We start from the raw sequence: 12,827 nt of genomic DNA on the forward strand, positions 1-12,827 counted from the left end.
GATACAACTACCTGTGGATTCCTCACCTAATGAATAGAGTCCCAAAGCAGTACCACGCCTGGCGGTGGGTGCCTAATTGGTCAAACCAAGAAATCCTGCAGCACTGACCGTGCAAAATGGCCGTCCCTTCTAACCTCAGAATCCAAACAGTAATGTTTTGCAAAAGTGTGAAGGGACGACCAAGTTGCGGCCTTGCAGATGTCGACCACAGGAACACCTCTGGCCAAGGCCGAAGTGGCCGACTTAGCTCTGGTGGAATGAGCTCTAATGCCCTCAGGAGGATCCTTCTTTGCCAAAGAGTAACAGATTTTAATGCAAAGAACAACCCACCTGGATAGTGTTCTCTTGTGGACTGCCTTTCCTCTCCTCTTGCCCACGTATCCAATAAACAGCTGATCCTCCAGCCTGAAATCCTTTGTTCTATCAATAAAGAAGCTCAACGCCCTCTTTGGGTCCAGACGGTGCAGTCTTTCTTCCTCTTTGGAAGGATGAGGCGGAGGATAGAACTTGGACAAAGTAATTGCCTGAGCCAAATGGAAAGGTGAAACAACCTTCGGGAGGAAAGCAGCCTTGGTCCTCAACACCACCTTATCCCCATAAAAAGTTGTATAAGGGGGCTTTACTGATAAGGCCTGCAACTCACTCACTCTCCTTGCTGATGTTATAGCTATCAGGAAGACTGTTTTTAAAACCAAATACCTTAAGGGGCAAGAATGCATAGGTTCAAAAGGGGACCCCATAAGGAAAGTCAGGACCAAGGACAAATCCCATTGCGGCATAACGAATGGCTTTGGAGGATATTTATTTAGAAGACCTTTCAAGAATCTGATAACAATAGGGGATTTAAATAAAGATGGTTGGTCTGGAAGACATATGAAGGCTGACAAGGCCGATAAATAACCCTTAATGGTAGCCACTGCACAACCTTTCTGCGCTAGAAACAGAGCAAAAGACAAAACGTCCGATAGATGAGCATGCAAAGGATCAATCTGCCTCTCTCCACACCACGCAACAAATTTAGACCATCTATTAGCGTAGATAGATTTAGTGGAGTGTCGCCTGGCCGCTAATATAACATCCACTACCTCAGGCGGGAGAGAGAAGGAACTCAGGTTGCCCCGTTCAATCTCCAGGCATGTAGGTGCAGACTCTGGAGGTTGGGGTGTAGAACCTGCCCCTGCGACTGCGAGAGGAGGTCTGCCCTGAAAGGGAGACGGAGCGGAGGGCACATTGAGAGTTGGAGAAGGTCGGAGTACCATACCCTCCTTGGCCAATCCGGAGCTATTAGGATGACTAGAGCCCGGTCCTGGCGAATCTTCCTCAATACTCGAGGAATCAAGGGTATGGGAGGAAACGCGTAAAGCAACTGGCCGCACCAGGTTATTTGAAACGCGTCCCCCAACGCTCCCTGCATCGGATACTGGAGGCTGCAGAATAACGGACAATGCGCGTTCTCTCGAGTGGCAAACAGATCTACCCGAGGAAACCCCCACCTCTGGAAGATTAAACGGACTTGATCTGGATGGAGACGCCACTCGTGGTCTGCCGAGAATTGGCGACTGAGACTGTCCGCACGCACGTTCAAGACTCCGGCCAGATGGTTTGCTATCAAGCAAATCTGATGGTCCTTTGCCCAGGACCATAGTCGAAGAGCTTCTCTGCAGAGAAGGTACGACCCCACTCCTCCCTGCTTGTTTATGTACCACATCGTGGTAGTATTGTCCGTTAGGACCTGTACCGACTGAACACGAAGGGAAGGGAGGAAGGCCTTGAGAGCCAGACGTACAGCCCGTAACTCTAACAGATTGATGTGAAACATCTGTTCCTCTGGAGACCAAAGACCTTTGATCTCCAGATCCCCCAGATGAGCTCCCCACCCTAGAGTGGAAGCATCCGTTATGACTGTGGCCACTGGTGGCGACTGCTGGAACGGCTTTCCTTGTGAAAGATTGTTGCTTGCAATCCACCACTTCAAATCCACAGCAACATCTCTGGAGATCTTGACAGTACCCTCTAGATCCCCTTTGTGTTGAGACCACTGCCTTCGGAGGCACCACTGAAGAGCCCTCATGTGCCAGCGAGCATGCGTGACCAACAGAATGCAGGAGGCAAACAGACCGAGCAGACGAAGGACCTTGAGGACTGGAACTACCGCTCCATTTCGAAACATTGGAACCAAATCCTGAATATCTTGAATCCGCTGAGGCGGAGGAAAGGCCCGACCCAATGTTGTGTCCAGTACTGCCCCTATGAACAGGAGGCGCTGAGAGGGCTCTAGGTGAGATTTGGGCTCGTTCACCGAAAAACCCAGGTCGAACAACAACTGGGTTGTTGACTGCAGATGATGCGACACAAGCTCCGGGGACTTGGCTTTGACCAACCAGTCGTCCAAGTAAGGGAATACTGCTATCCCCTTCCTTCTGAGTTCTGCCGCAACCACCGACATCACCTTCGTGAAGACTCGAGGTGCTGAAGTAAGACCAAACGGAAGGACCGCAAACTGATAGTGCTGCGATCCCACCACAAACCGGAGATACTTCCTGTGTGACTTGAGTATAGGGATATGAAAGTAAGCATCCTGCAAGTCGACAGACACCATCCAGTCTTCCTTGTTCAACGCCAAAAGCACCTGTGCTAGGGTCAGCATCTTGAACTTTTCCTGCTTGAGGAACCAATTCAAGATCCTCAGGTCCAGGATTGGTCTCAAACGACCATCCTTCTTGGGAATCAGGAAATACCTTGAGTAACATCCTCGACCCCTTTCCTGCTCTGGGACCAACTCCACCGCGCCCTTTGAAAGGAGGGCTTGTACCTCCTGTTCTAGCAACAGGAGGTGTTCTTCTGAACAATAAGAAGGGCGGGGCGGGATGAGGGGCGGGAACTCCCGAAAGGGAAGGGTGTAGCCTTTTCCCACAATACTGAGAACCCAAGTGTCCGTTGTAACAGTCTTCCATTTGGTGAGAAAATGCTGTAATCTTCCCCCTACAGGAGAGGAGTGAGTGGGAAATGGTGGGAGCCTAAAGCTGCTTCCCCTGCTGCACCCCGCCAGAGGATGAGGAAGAGGCAGAGTGCTGCTGAGAGGCTCCTCTGGTGTGGACCCTACCTCTCCCCCTAAAAGATCTATAGGGATGGGAAGAGGCAGGTTGCTGATATCTTCCCCGAAAGGAAGAGGAGGAAGAGCCACGCCCAAATCCACGAAACCTCCTGAAAAATCTGGAAGAGGCCGTGGAAGAAGGAGCTTGGAGCCCTAACGACTTAGCCGTGGCCCTGCTCTCCTTAAAACGTTCCAAGGCCGAATCAGCCTTGGCTCCAAACAGTTTGTCCCCATCAAACGGGAGATCCAACAATGTGGACTGTACATCCGCAGAAAAGCCCGAGTTACGGAGCCAGGCCTGTCTCCTTGCCACCACAGTTGTGCCCATTGCTCTGGCTACCGAGTCGGTCGTATCCAGTCCCGTCTGGATAATCTGGGTCGCAGCAGCCTGGGCATTTGAAACAACATCCAAAAGACACTGGGGAAGCTCTGTAAATGATGAGGAAATGTCATCCATCAGAGCATGAATATACCTCCCCAGGATACAGGTTGCGTTGGTGGCCTTCAACGCCAGACTGCAGGACGAAAAAATCTTCTTGGACTGCGCCTCTAGTTTCTTTGAATCTCTGTCCCCAGGCACCGTCGGGAAAGAACCAGGTGCTGACTTGGATGAACAGGAGGCCTGCACCACCAAGCTCTCCGGCGTAGGGTGCCTAGACAGAAAACCAGGGTCAGTCGGAGCCGCCCGATACCTCCTGGCCACGGCTCTGTGAACTGCTGGGGAAGATGCCGGCCTCTTCCACACCTCTAACACCGGATCCAGCAGAGCGTCATTAAATGGCAAAAGAGGCTCCGCCGCAGCTGAGGCCGGATGTAGCACCTCTGTTAGAAGGTTTTGTTTAGCCTCCACCACCGGCAAAGGCAGGTCCAAAAAACTAGCTGCCTTCCGTACCACTGCATGAAAGGAAGCAGCCTCCTCAGTGTATTCTCCCGGGGACGAAAGATCCCACTCAGGGGAAGTGTCCAGCCCACTGGCCGACTCCAGACCACGCAGCCCATCACCCGAGTCCTCTAGCTCTCCTTCCTCCAGGGCTCGTTGGTACTCCTGCTCCTCTAATACACAGAGAGCACGTCTCCTCGAATGAAGCCGTTGTTCAATACGCGGAGTCGACAATGCCTCCGCCGAAGTCGAAGAGCAGTCGAAGCAGATGGACCCACCGGAGTCACAGGCCGAAATCCCGACGTCGACGGGATGGAAATCCCCGTGGCCAATCCCTCTGAAGCCACCGGAGCGGCCACCGGCGCCGACACTGGCGCCGAGCCCACGTTCCCAAAAGGGAGAAAGGGCATAAAGGGTGCCGGCCGAAGAGGCGCAGGATCACCCAACGAAAAGGCCAAAGGCCCAGCCGGAGCACCCCCTGGAGCCATCTGTTGGAAGATGGCATACATCGCATTCAAGAATGTGGAACTATCGGCTCCAGGGGTGGGAAAAGCCGGATACTGGGGTGCCTGTCTCGGAGGCGACCCCGACGCCGGCCTCGACGTCTGCAACGCCGGAGAAAACACCTGAGGCTCCAATACCTCAATCACCGACGCCTGTCCAGGTGAAGTTGGAGACGCCGGAGAGGGCAACGGCGTCGAAGGATGCGGCGTAACCGTGGGACTGATCTCCCATGTCCTTCGGCGCCGATCCGAAGACCTGGAACGAGTCTCCTTCGAATGACGCCGAGATTCTCTACGGCGCCGGGAGTCTCGATGACGCCGATGTCTTGGAGAAGAAGACTTCTTGTGATGCTTCTCCTTCGATTTCGCCATAAACAGCTTCGCCTCACGTTCCTTGAGGGCCTTTGGATTCATGTGCTGGCATGAATCACAAGTCGAGACGTCGTGGTCGGAGCTCAAACACCAAAGGCAAATCGGAATGAGGATCCGTCACCGACATCTTGCCTCCACACTCACGACAAGGCTTGAATCCAGACTTTCTCTGCGACATTATTACCACAGCGAAAGACTACGCAGCAAAAATACACTGTAACCACAAAAGTAACAGTTGCTCCCTCGAAGATAACCGTTTCGAATGCACGGAAAAAAGGGAACTGACGTCCGCACGTCGTCGAGGACCTCTTATTGCCTGTATGACGTCAGGCGGCGTCGCGTGGGCTAGAGTGACGTCCTCGTCGACGTGCAGAGACTAGTAAGAAGATTTCCGTCGAATGCTGGCGCCATGGGAGTATTCATTAGGTGAGGAATCCACAGGTAGTTGTATCCATCAGAAACCTTAATGCATGTCCTATCAAGAAAATGTTAAGCCAAATATGTCTGCGAGCCACAAAAAATACACTTTATAACCCATTTCAAATCTTGACGAGAGACGGCAAACATGAATATTTAGGTACGAGACATAATCGCATTGACCTAAAGAAAAGAACATGGTAAGTTTTTAAACAAAGCAATGCTATATTTCATACATCATGCTATCTCATTCCACTAATTAGTTTTCACCTTACCTCCTGCCATGGGCTTCTTCAGTGCAGAGAGCTGGGTCTTGTCTCGACGTAGGTGCAGATCTAACAGCACTAGGAATATTTTTTGAAAAGATGTGATTTCCTGAAGCCCGTTGGCAACAGATCCCAAGCCAGTGATCGCCAAGTGGGCATGCGGTTCTAGTACTGGGCTGCATATTTGCCCCAGAAAGGAGAGCGTTGCAGGGAAGAGGTCCTCGCTGAGTGTTCCGATCATGTCAGCAGTGCGTCGGGTTATACTGTACCTAAAGCAGAGGGAGGACAAGCAAGCAGCAAGGACGGCCCGCCACATCTGGTCACCGGAGTAGTACACAAGGCTACACTGGGTGGACAAGGATGGAGAGATGTTAGCCAGATCGGTAACCTCAAAGATTAACTTCAGTGATTTAGGTGTTCCTATCTGCTCAGAGTTTGGAAGGCTCAAGAAAGGATGAGGACCAAGCAAACAGCTAACCTGATCCAACCATTCTGACTCTGGCAAGCCATCAAGTACAACCCACTTTTGGGGATCAGACATGCTAGTCCTGAGACATGTTTGCTCTTTGTAAGTATTTCTTTCTATGTCCAGATGAGTGAGAGAAATTGTACCAGACTGTCGAAGAAGCTTAGCAAATAGTCCATAGCTCCATTTCCCATTTTCCCATCTACCTAAAAATTCTTCTGTTGTAAGGCTGCTAGGATAGAAACATTCAGAGGTGACAGGTCCATAGCATTCACTATACAAGTTGGCAGATTCTGTCTCTTCTTCTTCTTCAACATATTTGGTGCTTTGACAGTCACTAGATGCCAATCGGTTAAGCGCTCTAGCCAGAATTTTCCAGGACGTGGTTTTGCCACTTCCAGGTGAACCCATAAGGATGACCCCTCGTGTTTGAAGAAGAGCCTGATACAACTGAAGCATTGTGCCAGTGAGTTCTGCGTTTACATGAAGCCTGGACTCCTGGAGCTCGGCATTCACAGCACTACCTAATCTGGGGAAGGAGGCTGTTTCCAAAAGTAGAGTCACAGACATTGGAAAAACATTTCTTAGAAGTTCCTTAAGGTTGCCTAGATCAGGAGAGTCTGGGGCAGAAAAGAGTGGAGAAGCAAGCAGGGCTCTAATCAATGCCCGCTCCTCCTCCAGGCCAAGGTTCACAGAGAGAAGTGCGGCAGACCTTCTGCGATCAAAGACTGGATAATGTACCTCAGTGTTGTGTGTGCCTAAATGTTCCCCCTGAGCTGCATCTACCAGGATCTCAGCATCTTCATACACACTAGCAACACTCTTCCATGCATCTGACCCAGACTGATGTGACAAACAACTGGCTGAACGACAAGTCGCTGAATGCTTATCTAGGCATGCAACCGAAGCGTTTATGATTCTTCGAACCATTTGGTGGCAGCTGGGATGATGGACAAAGCCTAATTTATGTGCCAATTCAAAAAATGAATTAATTTTTCCAGCCAAGCGTGTTGCATCTTGAAAACCAGCAGCAAGCATGCTCCCTTCTGCCATTGTTTTAAGGTTAGGGTAAACTATGGACACAGGCCTCATTGCCATGGAAAGGTTTATAGGTATATTGTTGGCTGGTCTACACTGAGAAAGAGTCATGAAGCACCCATAGCTCTGTCGAACACTTATAAGATTACCAATAAAATTAATATTTCCAATAACGGACAGTTTACTGGGGGTGGCCTTGTCTTGGGCCCGCTCAACTACTTTTTTTGCTGTGTCCTGGGTACTTAAAGAACTGGCCTCCTGTTCTTCGTGACACTCATAAGCTGCAGCTTCTTTATTTAAATTATGACTGGGCTCTTTTGCTTGCGTTACAGCAAGGCATGCCTTGCGCACATCTGCCAGAAGTTGGCTTGTCATTCCAAGTGTCCCTTGGCTCAGTTGGTCGGCAGTCTCCAGGAGAAGCCATGCTCCAGCCTGCACTGCTCCAGAGAGATTCTGGCTGATGCACTGCAATCCTGTCTGTTCTGAACAGGTGAGGACAACAATTTGGCGGCCCAGGGCATTGGCTAAAGTGAGGATAGTCTCCATTTTTGTCATTCCCTCGTGGCCGATTAAAGTTGCACAGTAATACTCCTGTATCGCTAGAATTAGACCCATCAGGCTCTTCTCTGTTAAGGTGGAGCCCACGTGCATACTGGTAGGACCTGTATATTCATAGTCATAGTGCAGTCTTCCATCTAGAACTTCCACGTAGCAGTCTGTCTCTTGCTTCCGAGTCAATTCATCATCAAAAGTGAAAGATCTCGGTTCTTGTCCTCCGGCACCTGGAAGGTGTAAGTTCATACGGTACTTAAAAAGCTTCGCCCATTCAAAAGAAGCCCTTGTTTCCACCCTGTGCTGCAGAAGGCTAGTTATGGTGTCCCGATGATGCACAGAGTGTAGGATGAGAGCAGAGAGTAAAGCACGTAGCGGGCTCTCCGGTGCATCCTGTGGGGCTTGGGGTCTACGGTACCTCTGTGTATACTTCACCAAGGCTTCAATCTTCAGTCTCTGCTTGTGACTCAGGGCGGTCCTTTTGGCTGGCGTAGTAAAGAGGGTTTCTTCTACCTCACTCCACCAGGATACCTCTTCCGCCACGAGGATACACTGGAAAGGGAAGGCTGATGCGAGGTTGCCCCAAAGCTCTCCCACTGTGTGCAGCTCAGGGCTCTTTGTGCTGCTGGTGGACGATCCCGGTCGGCTCTCAAACACAGCGTCTAATGTCTCCCTCATAGACACCCTTTCATCAAGGCATTCTCTCAGCAAAAGTGACAAGGTCTCTTTCATGGCACACTCAAAATGGCAAAGCCATGCTGTGGCTTTTAGGTCTCCTTTTAGGGGAGAATGCAGGGGCACCCTGTCTCCATGGGACCCTCTGATGGCTTTGGCTACCGCTCTGGGAGCGTAGAGCGCAAATGCTGAGCTGCTGTTGTCCGTCTCACGAGTTTCAAACTCCACATCCTGCACATTTCGGAAGCATCTCTTGGCCCATGTCACCCTCTGACCAGCCTCAACGGAGGATGTGAGCAGAGCTATGACTTCATCGTCACTGAGAAAATAAAGGCGCGGGCAGCTGGCTCTGGTGGTCTCCAGCAGATCCTGCAGCTCGCAGATGATCCCCTCCATGACTGCGAGTCCATCTGAGAGCATGGTCTTCAGGGGCTCTCCCCGCAAGGCCCAGTCCCTCTTGCTCTGTCCGTGGGCCAGAATGGAGAGCACAAAGGAGTCTTGGCTCGTGGCCTGGATGAGTCTGCGGTAACTCGTGTCCACCTTCTCAAATTTGGGAACCTGAAAAAATACTACATCTATAAGAGACTCATAAAATACTTCTAGCATGTTCAATGTCTGGTATTACTTAGGTTACAACGTACAAAACATGTAATACAAATGCCATTCAGTCTGCGCTACTGGCCTGAAACCCAAAGCCTTTTGTGCATGTTAAGTTGAACTTGGGGTGAATTAAGGGTGCAAAATATACAGAATGCAAACAGAAAATTCCAATTGCATTTCAATTCCAATTATTGCTGTAGAATTTTACATTTATAAGTTATACCTACAAATGTTGCAATTCAGCCAGAGCGGCAGAATTGCAAATTTGGAATTTTAGGGCTATTAGGTAGGATTTGTGTAAGTGTCTGGGGAGCAGCCTTCAAATGTAAGTGAACACCCTCGAAAATGGACATTGGGATGTGATCAGAAATGCTTTGCAGGTAGTTTGACACCATAAAAATCCACACAGCCTTGCCCCTTTCACAAGCAAAAGTAAGTTTTTCCGGTGTGAGAATAGGGCAGGAACAATGCCAAAGTAGTGGTGGGGGTCTCCAGAGAAAGGGTTTCTCAACAGAGAAAAATGTTTTACAGTTAGACAAAAACATTAAAGTGCATGTGCCAAAGCAGATTTGCATCAATATTACATATGGAGAACTTTCTACCCAACACAAATTGTGCCTGGGAACGTTTACACACTGAAGTGCTCCAGGGCAGTAGTGAGTGTTGTGTATTGTTGGAGGGACCTTAGGATCCATTGTGATTCCTCTAACCATTAGAAATGTGTTTGCATGACAAGAAAAGTCCCACATTGCATGACAAGAAAAGTCCCACAAAAAAATAATTCTGACTTTCTTAGTTTGGCATTTGTGAATTGGGCCCTAGGACATTTTGTGCACGCAGATGATTCTATGTAAATCAAATTTAAATAACATATCATATATACAGCTATCAGAAGCACCTACTGTTCTAGGACTACAGAAATGAAACTCAAATATTAATCTAAGTAGAAATCAAGATATTTGTATTCAGAATTTCTGTCACATTAACAGAGGGCTATCAAGTCCATGCAATGAAGTTATCTTAAATACCAGTATACAATATAACTTACACAAGTAACCATTCCTATAATATCTGGAACCAGGCACACATATATAGCTTACTTTACCGTTATATATTGTATCAAATGCATGGGTTATGCAATTATTACAAAAAATGTCCAGCATTCAAAAGGTTTTATTTTGGGTGGAGGTTTATTTCTGGTACATGTGAGTATTCCCCGAGGACAGTCTATAATAATTCTGTGCTGACATGCCTGCCTCTGTGCCTCCGTGCCTGCCTCTGTGGCTGCCTCTGTGCCTCTGTGCCTGCCTCTGTGCCTCTGTGGCTGCCTCTGTGCCTCCGTGCCTGCCTCTGTGCCTGCCTCTGTGGCTGCCTCTGTGCCTCCGTGCCTGCCTCTGTGGCTGCCCCTGTGCCTGCCTCCGTGGCTGCGTCCGTGCCTGCCTCCGTGGCTGCCCCTGTGCCTGCCTCCGTGGCTGCCTCCGTGGCTGCTGCCAGCCCTGCCTGTCTCGGTTAAACCACAGATTGAGTCCTCGTGGCTCTTGTTTAAATACAGGAAGCACCAGTTAGTCTATCTGGTTTTGGTGGAACTCGTGGCCTCGTTCTGGAAGCATTGCGACAGCAATGCAGAGTCGTGAGTGACGTCAGGGGGACAGGGTGAGGGTAGAGTGACGAATTGGCTAATGTGCCGCGGACTGCCCTAACTCAGGAGATGCTTGGAAAAGATGCTCCCACATCAGAATGTTATATGACACCAAACTTGGTTTCTCCTTTTTATGAAAATGTTTATTGTTTTTAACTTCAGCGGCCAGCACGCACTCTACATTACAAACCCATCAGATGTACAGACAAGTACAAAATAATGCAAACATAAGTCTCCTTGACTGCTTCCAGCAACAGCCTCAGTATCACTGATACAAATATCATTGGATATGTTGGAGGGCGGGCGGTACTGTGTCACGGTACTGCGGGGGGGCACGGTACTCGGGAGTCCTCTCCCAGTACCATTTGTCGTACCCCGTGGGATGGGGGTCAAGTGTCCCACGTTTGGGAGCGCTCTCCCAGGTCCCCCATTTTTCATGTTTCCGTGGAGACACTCTGGGTCGGTCGCCTCTTTTTCCAAGACTGAAAAGTATTCTCTTTCCATCCTCCAGCCTGAAGGAAGGCGCCTTCGAAAGCTCCATTTCTGCCCAGGGTAGGATCATCATTCCTAAGTCCTGGTAACTGATCCTCCGTGAACGCATCCCTGGAAACTGGCTCCAAGCTTTTGGAACAATCTGCCAGGCGCTGACGCACAACAGTTACTGGACCTCCAGCGAGGTAAGTGCGCTGGAACACGGGGTCCTTTGTTAAACAGATTCACTGTAATCAATTCTAAGAAGGAAAAACACTGGGTTTACGGGCCCTTTAAATACTAACGTCATTAGGGTGATGCTGCATAATCTAGCAATATAGCAGCAGTAATGTATCTATATACATTTATTTAAATAAACATAAGGGTTAAGACTGGTCCTTCTGTAACTAGAATATGATATGCCTTTAATTAACCCTCTGAACCAAGAACAGTTGTATAGCCATTGCCATTTAAAATGAACATTTACAGGGGTGTGTTAATGTGAGTCACATAATCACCACTGCGATCCAGCATTGTACGGTGCCTGAGACATTCCTGCGGTTGAACTCCCGTTCAACTGGTTTCAAGCCTGGGGATTTAAAGCCAGGTCTAGCAGGAAGTACTTTGCCTGCCTCTGGACACGCTTGTGGGTGTCGCCTGCTTGAAAGCGTCTGGCTTTTGCCCCCAACCCTTGAAAACAAGTACACGGTGGGGCCTTTTAGGCTCCGAATACTCAGCGCAACGCATGTGTAGCATCCCTGGGATGCAGGACCACAAGAGGGATGTTCAAACCGTACAAACCTTGTAACACGTTCACAAGGTGGTTCGAAGGAACATCACACATTGAATTGCTTCACAATGTGGAACGTCATATCCTCCGGGGGAGAGACTTAAAGGGGCTGTCGGACCAAATGCACGGACATGAGATCTTTCAGAGTAAGTGAAGTGGGATGTTCTGAAGGGGGGTGATGGGAACAAACCTCAGCTGCATCTTCCTAGCAGGTGATGTCAGGGAAGAGGGCTGAAAGTCTAGATCAAATCATCTTAGTTCCTCATTTTCAATTTCCTCTATCCGGTGGGACAGAAGTGAGATAAGCCTCTCTTCTGAAGAAGCCCCAGAGACCATGAGAAACGTTCAGCACTCTTGGCCCATAAGACTGGACTGACCTCTATCCTGCAGGTCAACAAGACTTCACAAATATCAAGGTTAACAAATCTATCTCGAAACAACAACGTTTTCACTATACAGGCACTGATGGGTGGGGAGGGGGCTACCTATCGTGCCATCAGGGTGTGTCTTACACACAAAATTGAATCTTTGTAGCAGGGCTGGTGTCTTCTACAGGTCTTCCACAGAATGTGGTTTGACACCAAACCACATAGTTGAAGAGAGGTGTGTCACCCTCAAATTGGGATCGGTGGGGGTATGGCCTAAACCTGGAGTAGGTGAGGTCAGGATTAGAGCATATATGTTTGTTTTATTTATATAATGTTAATTGAAAAGTCATTAACATGTTACACAAGCAATTCACTGAAGGAGGCATTTCACAGTACGCTTTGGATCATTAGGACACACATTGGCATATGTTGTTATATAAGTGATCGTGACATGCAATATAGTAGGATATAGTCAAAGTGGTGTTACAGGAGCAGATAACTAGAGGAACTAGCACCTTGCCATTATGTAACATGCAAACCTATCGGGAAGCGTGCAGGACCCATTACAGTGACTTACACGCGGCGGTGTGACCTGCCCAAAGGGTGCAACACACCACAATACGCAGTGTCCAAACTACTCTTACTCAAGCGGAAGGTGTCTAGGCACGGGCCCCTTCTTCCTGGACCTGAGTGACT

The 12,827-nt window shown here is 49.2% G+C and overlaps 1 protein-coding gene across 1 annotated transcript in view; it reads right to left on the reverse strand.

Annotated features, from left to right (window-relative positions):
- The window catches only part of DNHD1 (dynein heavy chain domain 1), a 337,397-nt gene that overhangs the window by 164,463 nt on the left and 160,107 nt on the right, over positions 1-12,827 (reverse strand). The window contains exon 22 of the mRNA XM_069203282.1: positions 5,542-8,821. Coding sequence (XP_069059383.1) covers positions 5,542-8,821 — 3,280 coding nt within the window. The remainder of the gene's footprint in view (positions 1-5,541; positions 8,822-12,827) is intronic.

This window comes from Pleurodeles waltl, chromosome 8 (assembly GCF_031143425.1).
Source record: "Pleurodeles waltl isolate 20211129_DDA chromosome 8, aPleWal1.hap1.20221129, whole genome shotgun sequence".
Classification (NCBI taxonomy): domain Eukaryota; kingdom Metazoa; phylum Chordata; class Amphibia; order Caudata; family Salamandridae; genus Pleurodeles; species Pleurodeles waltl.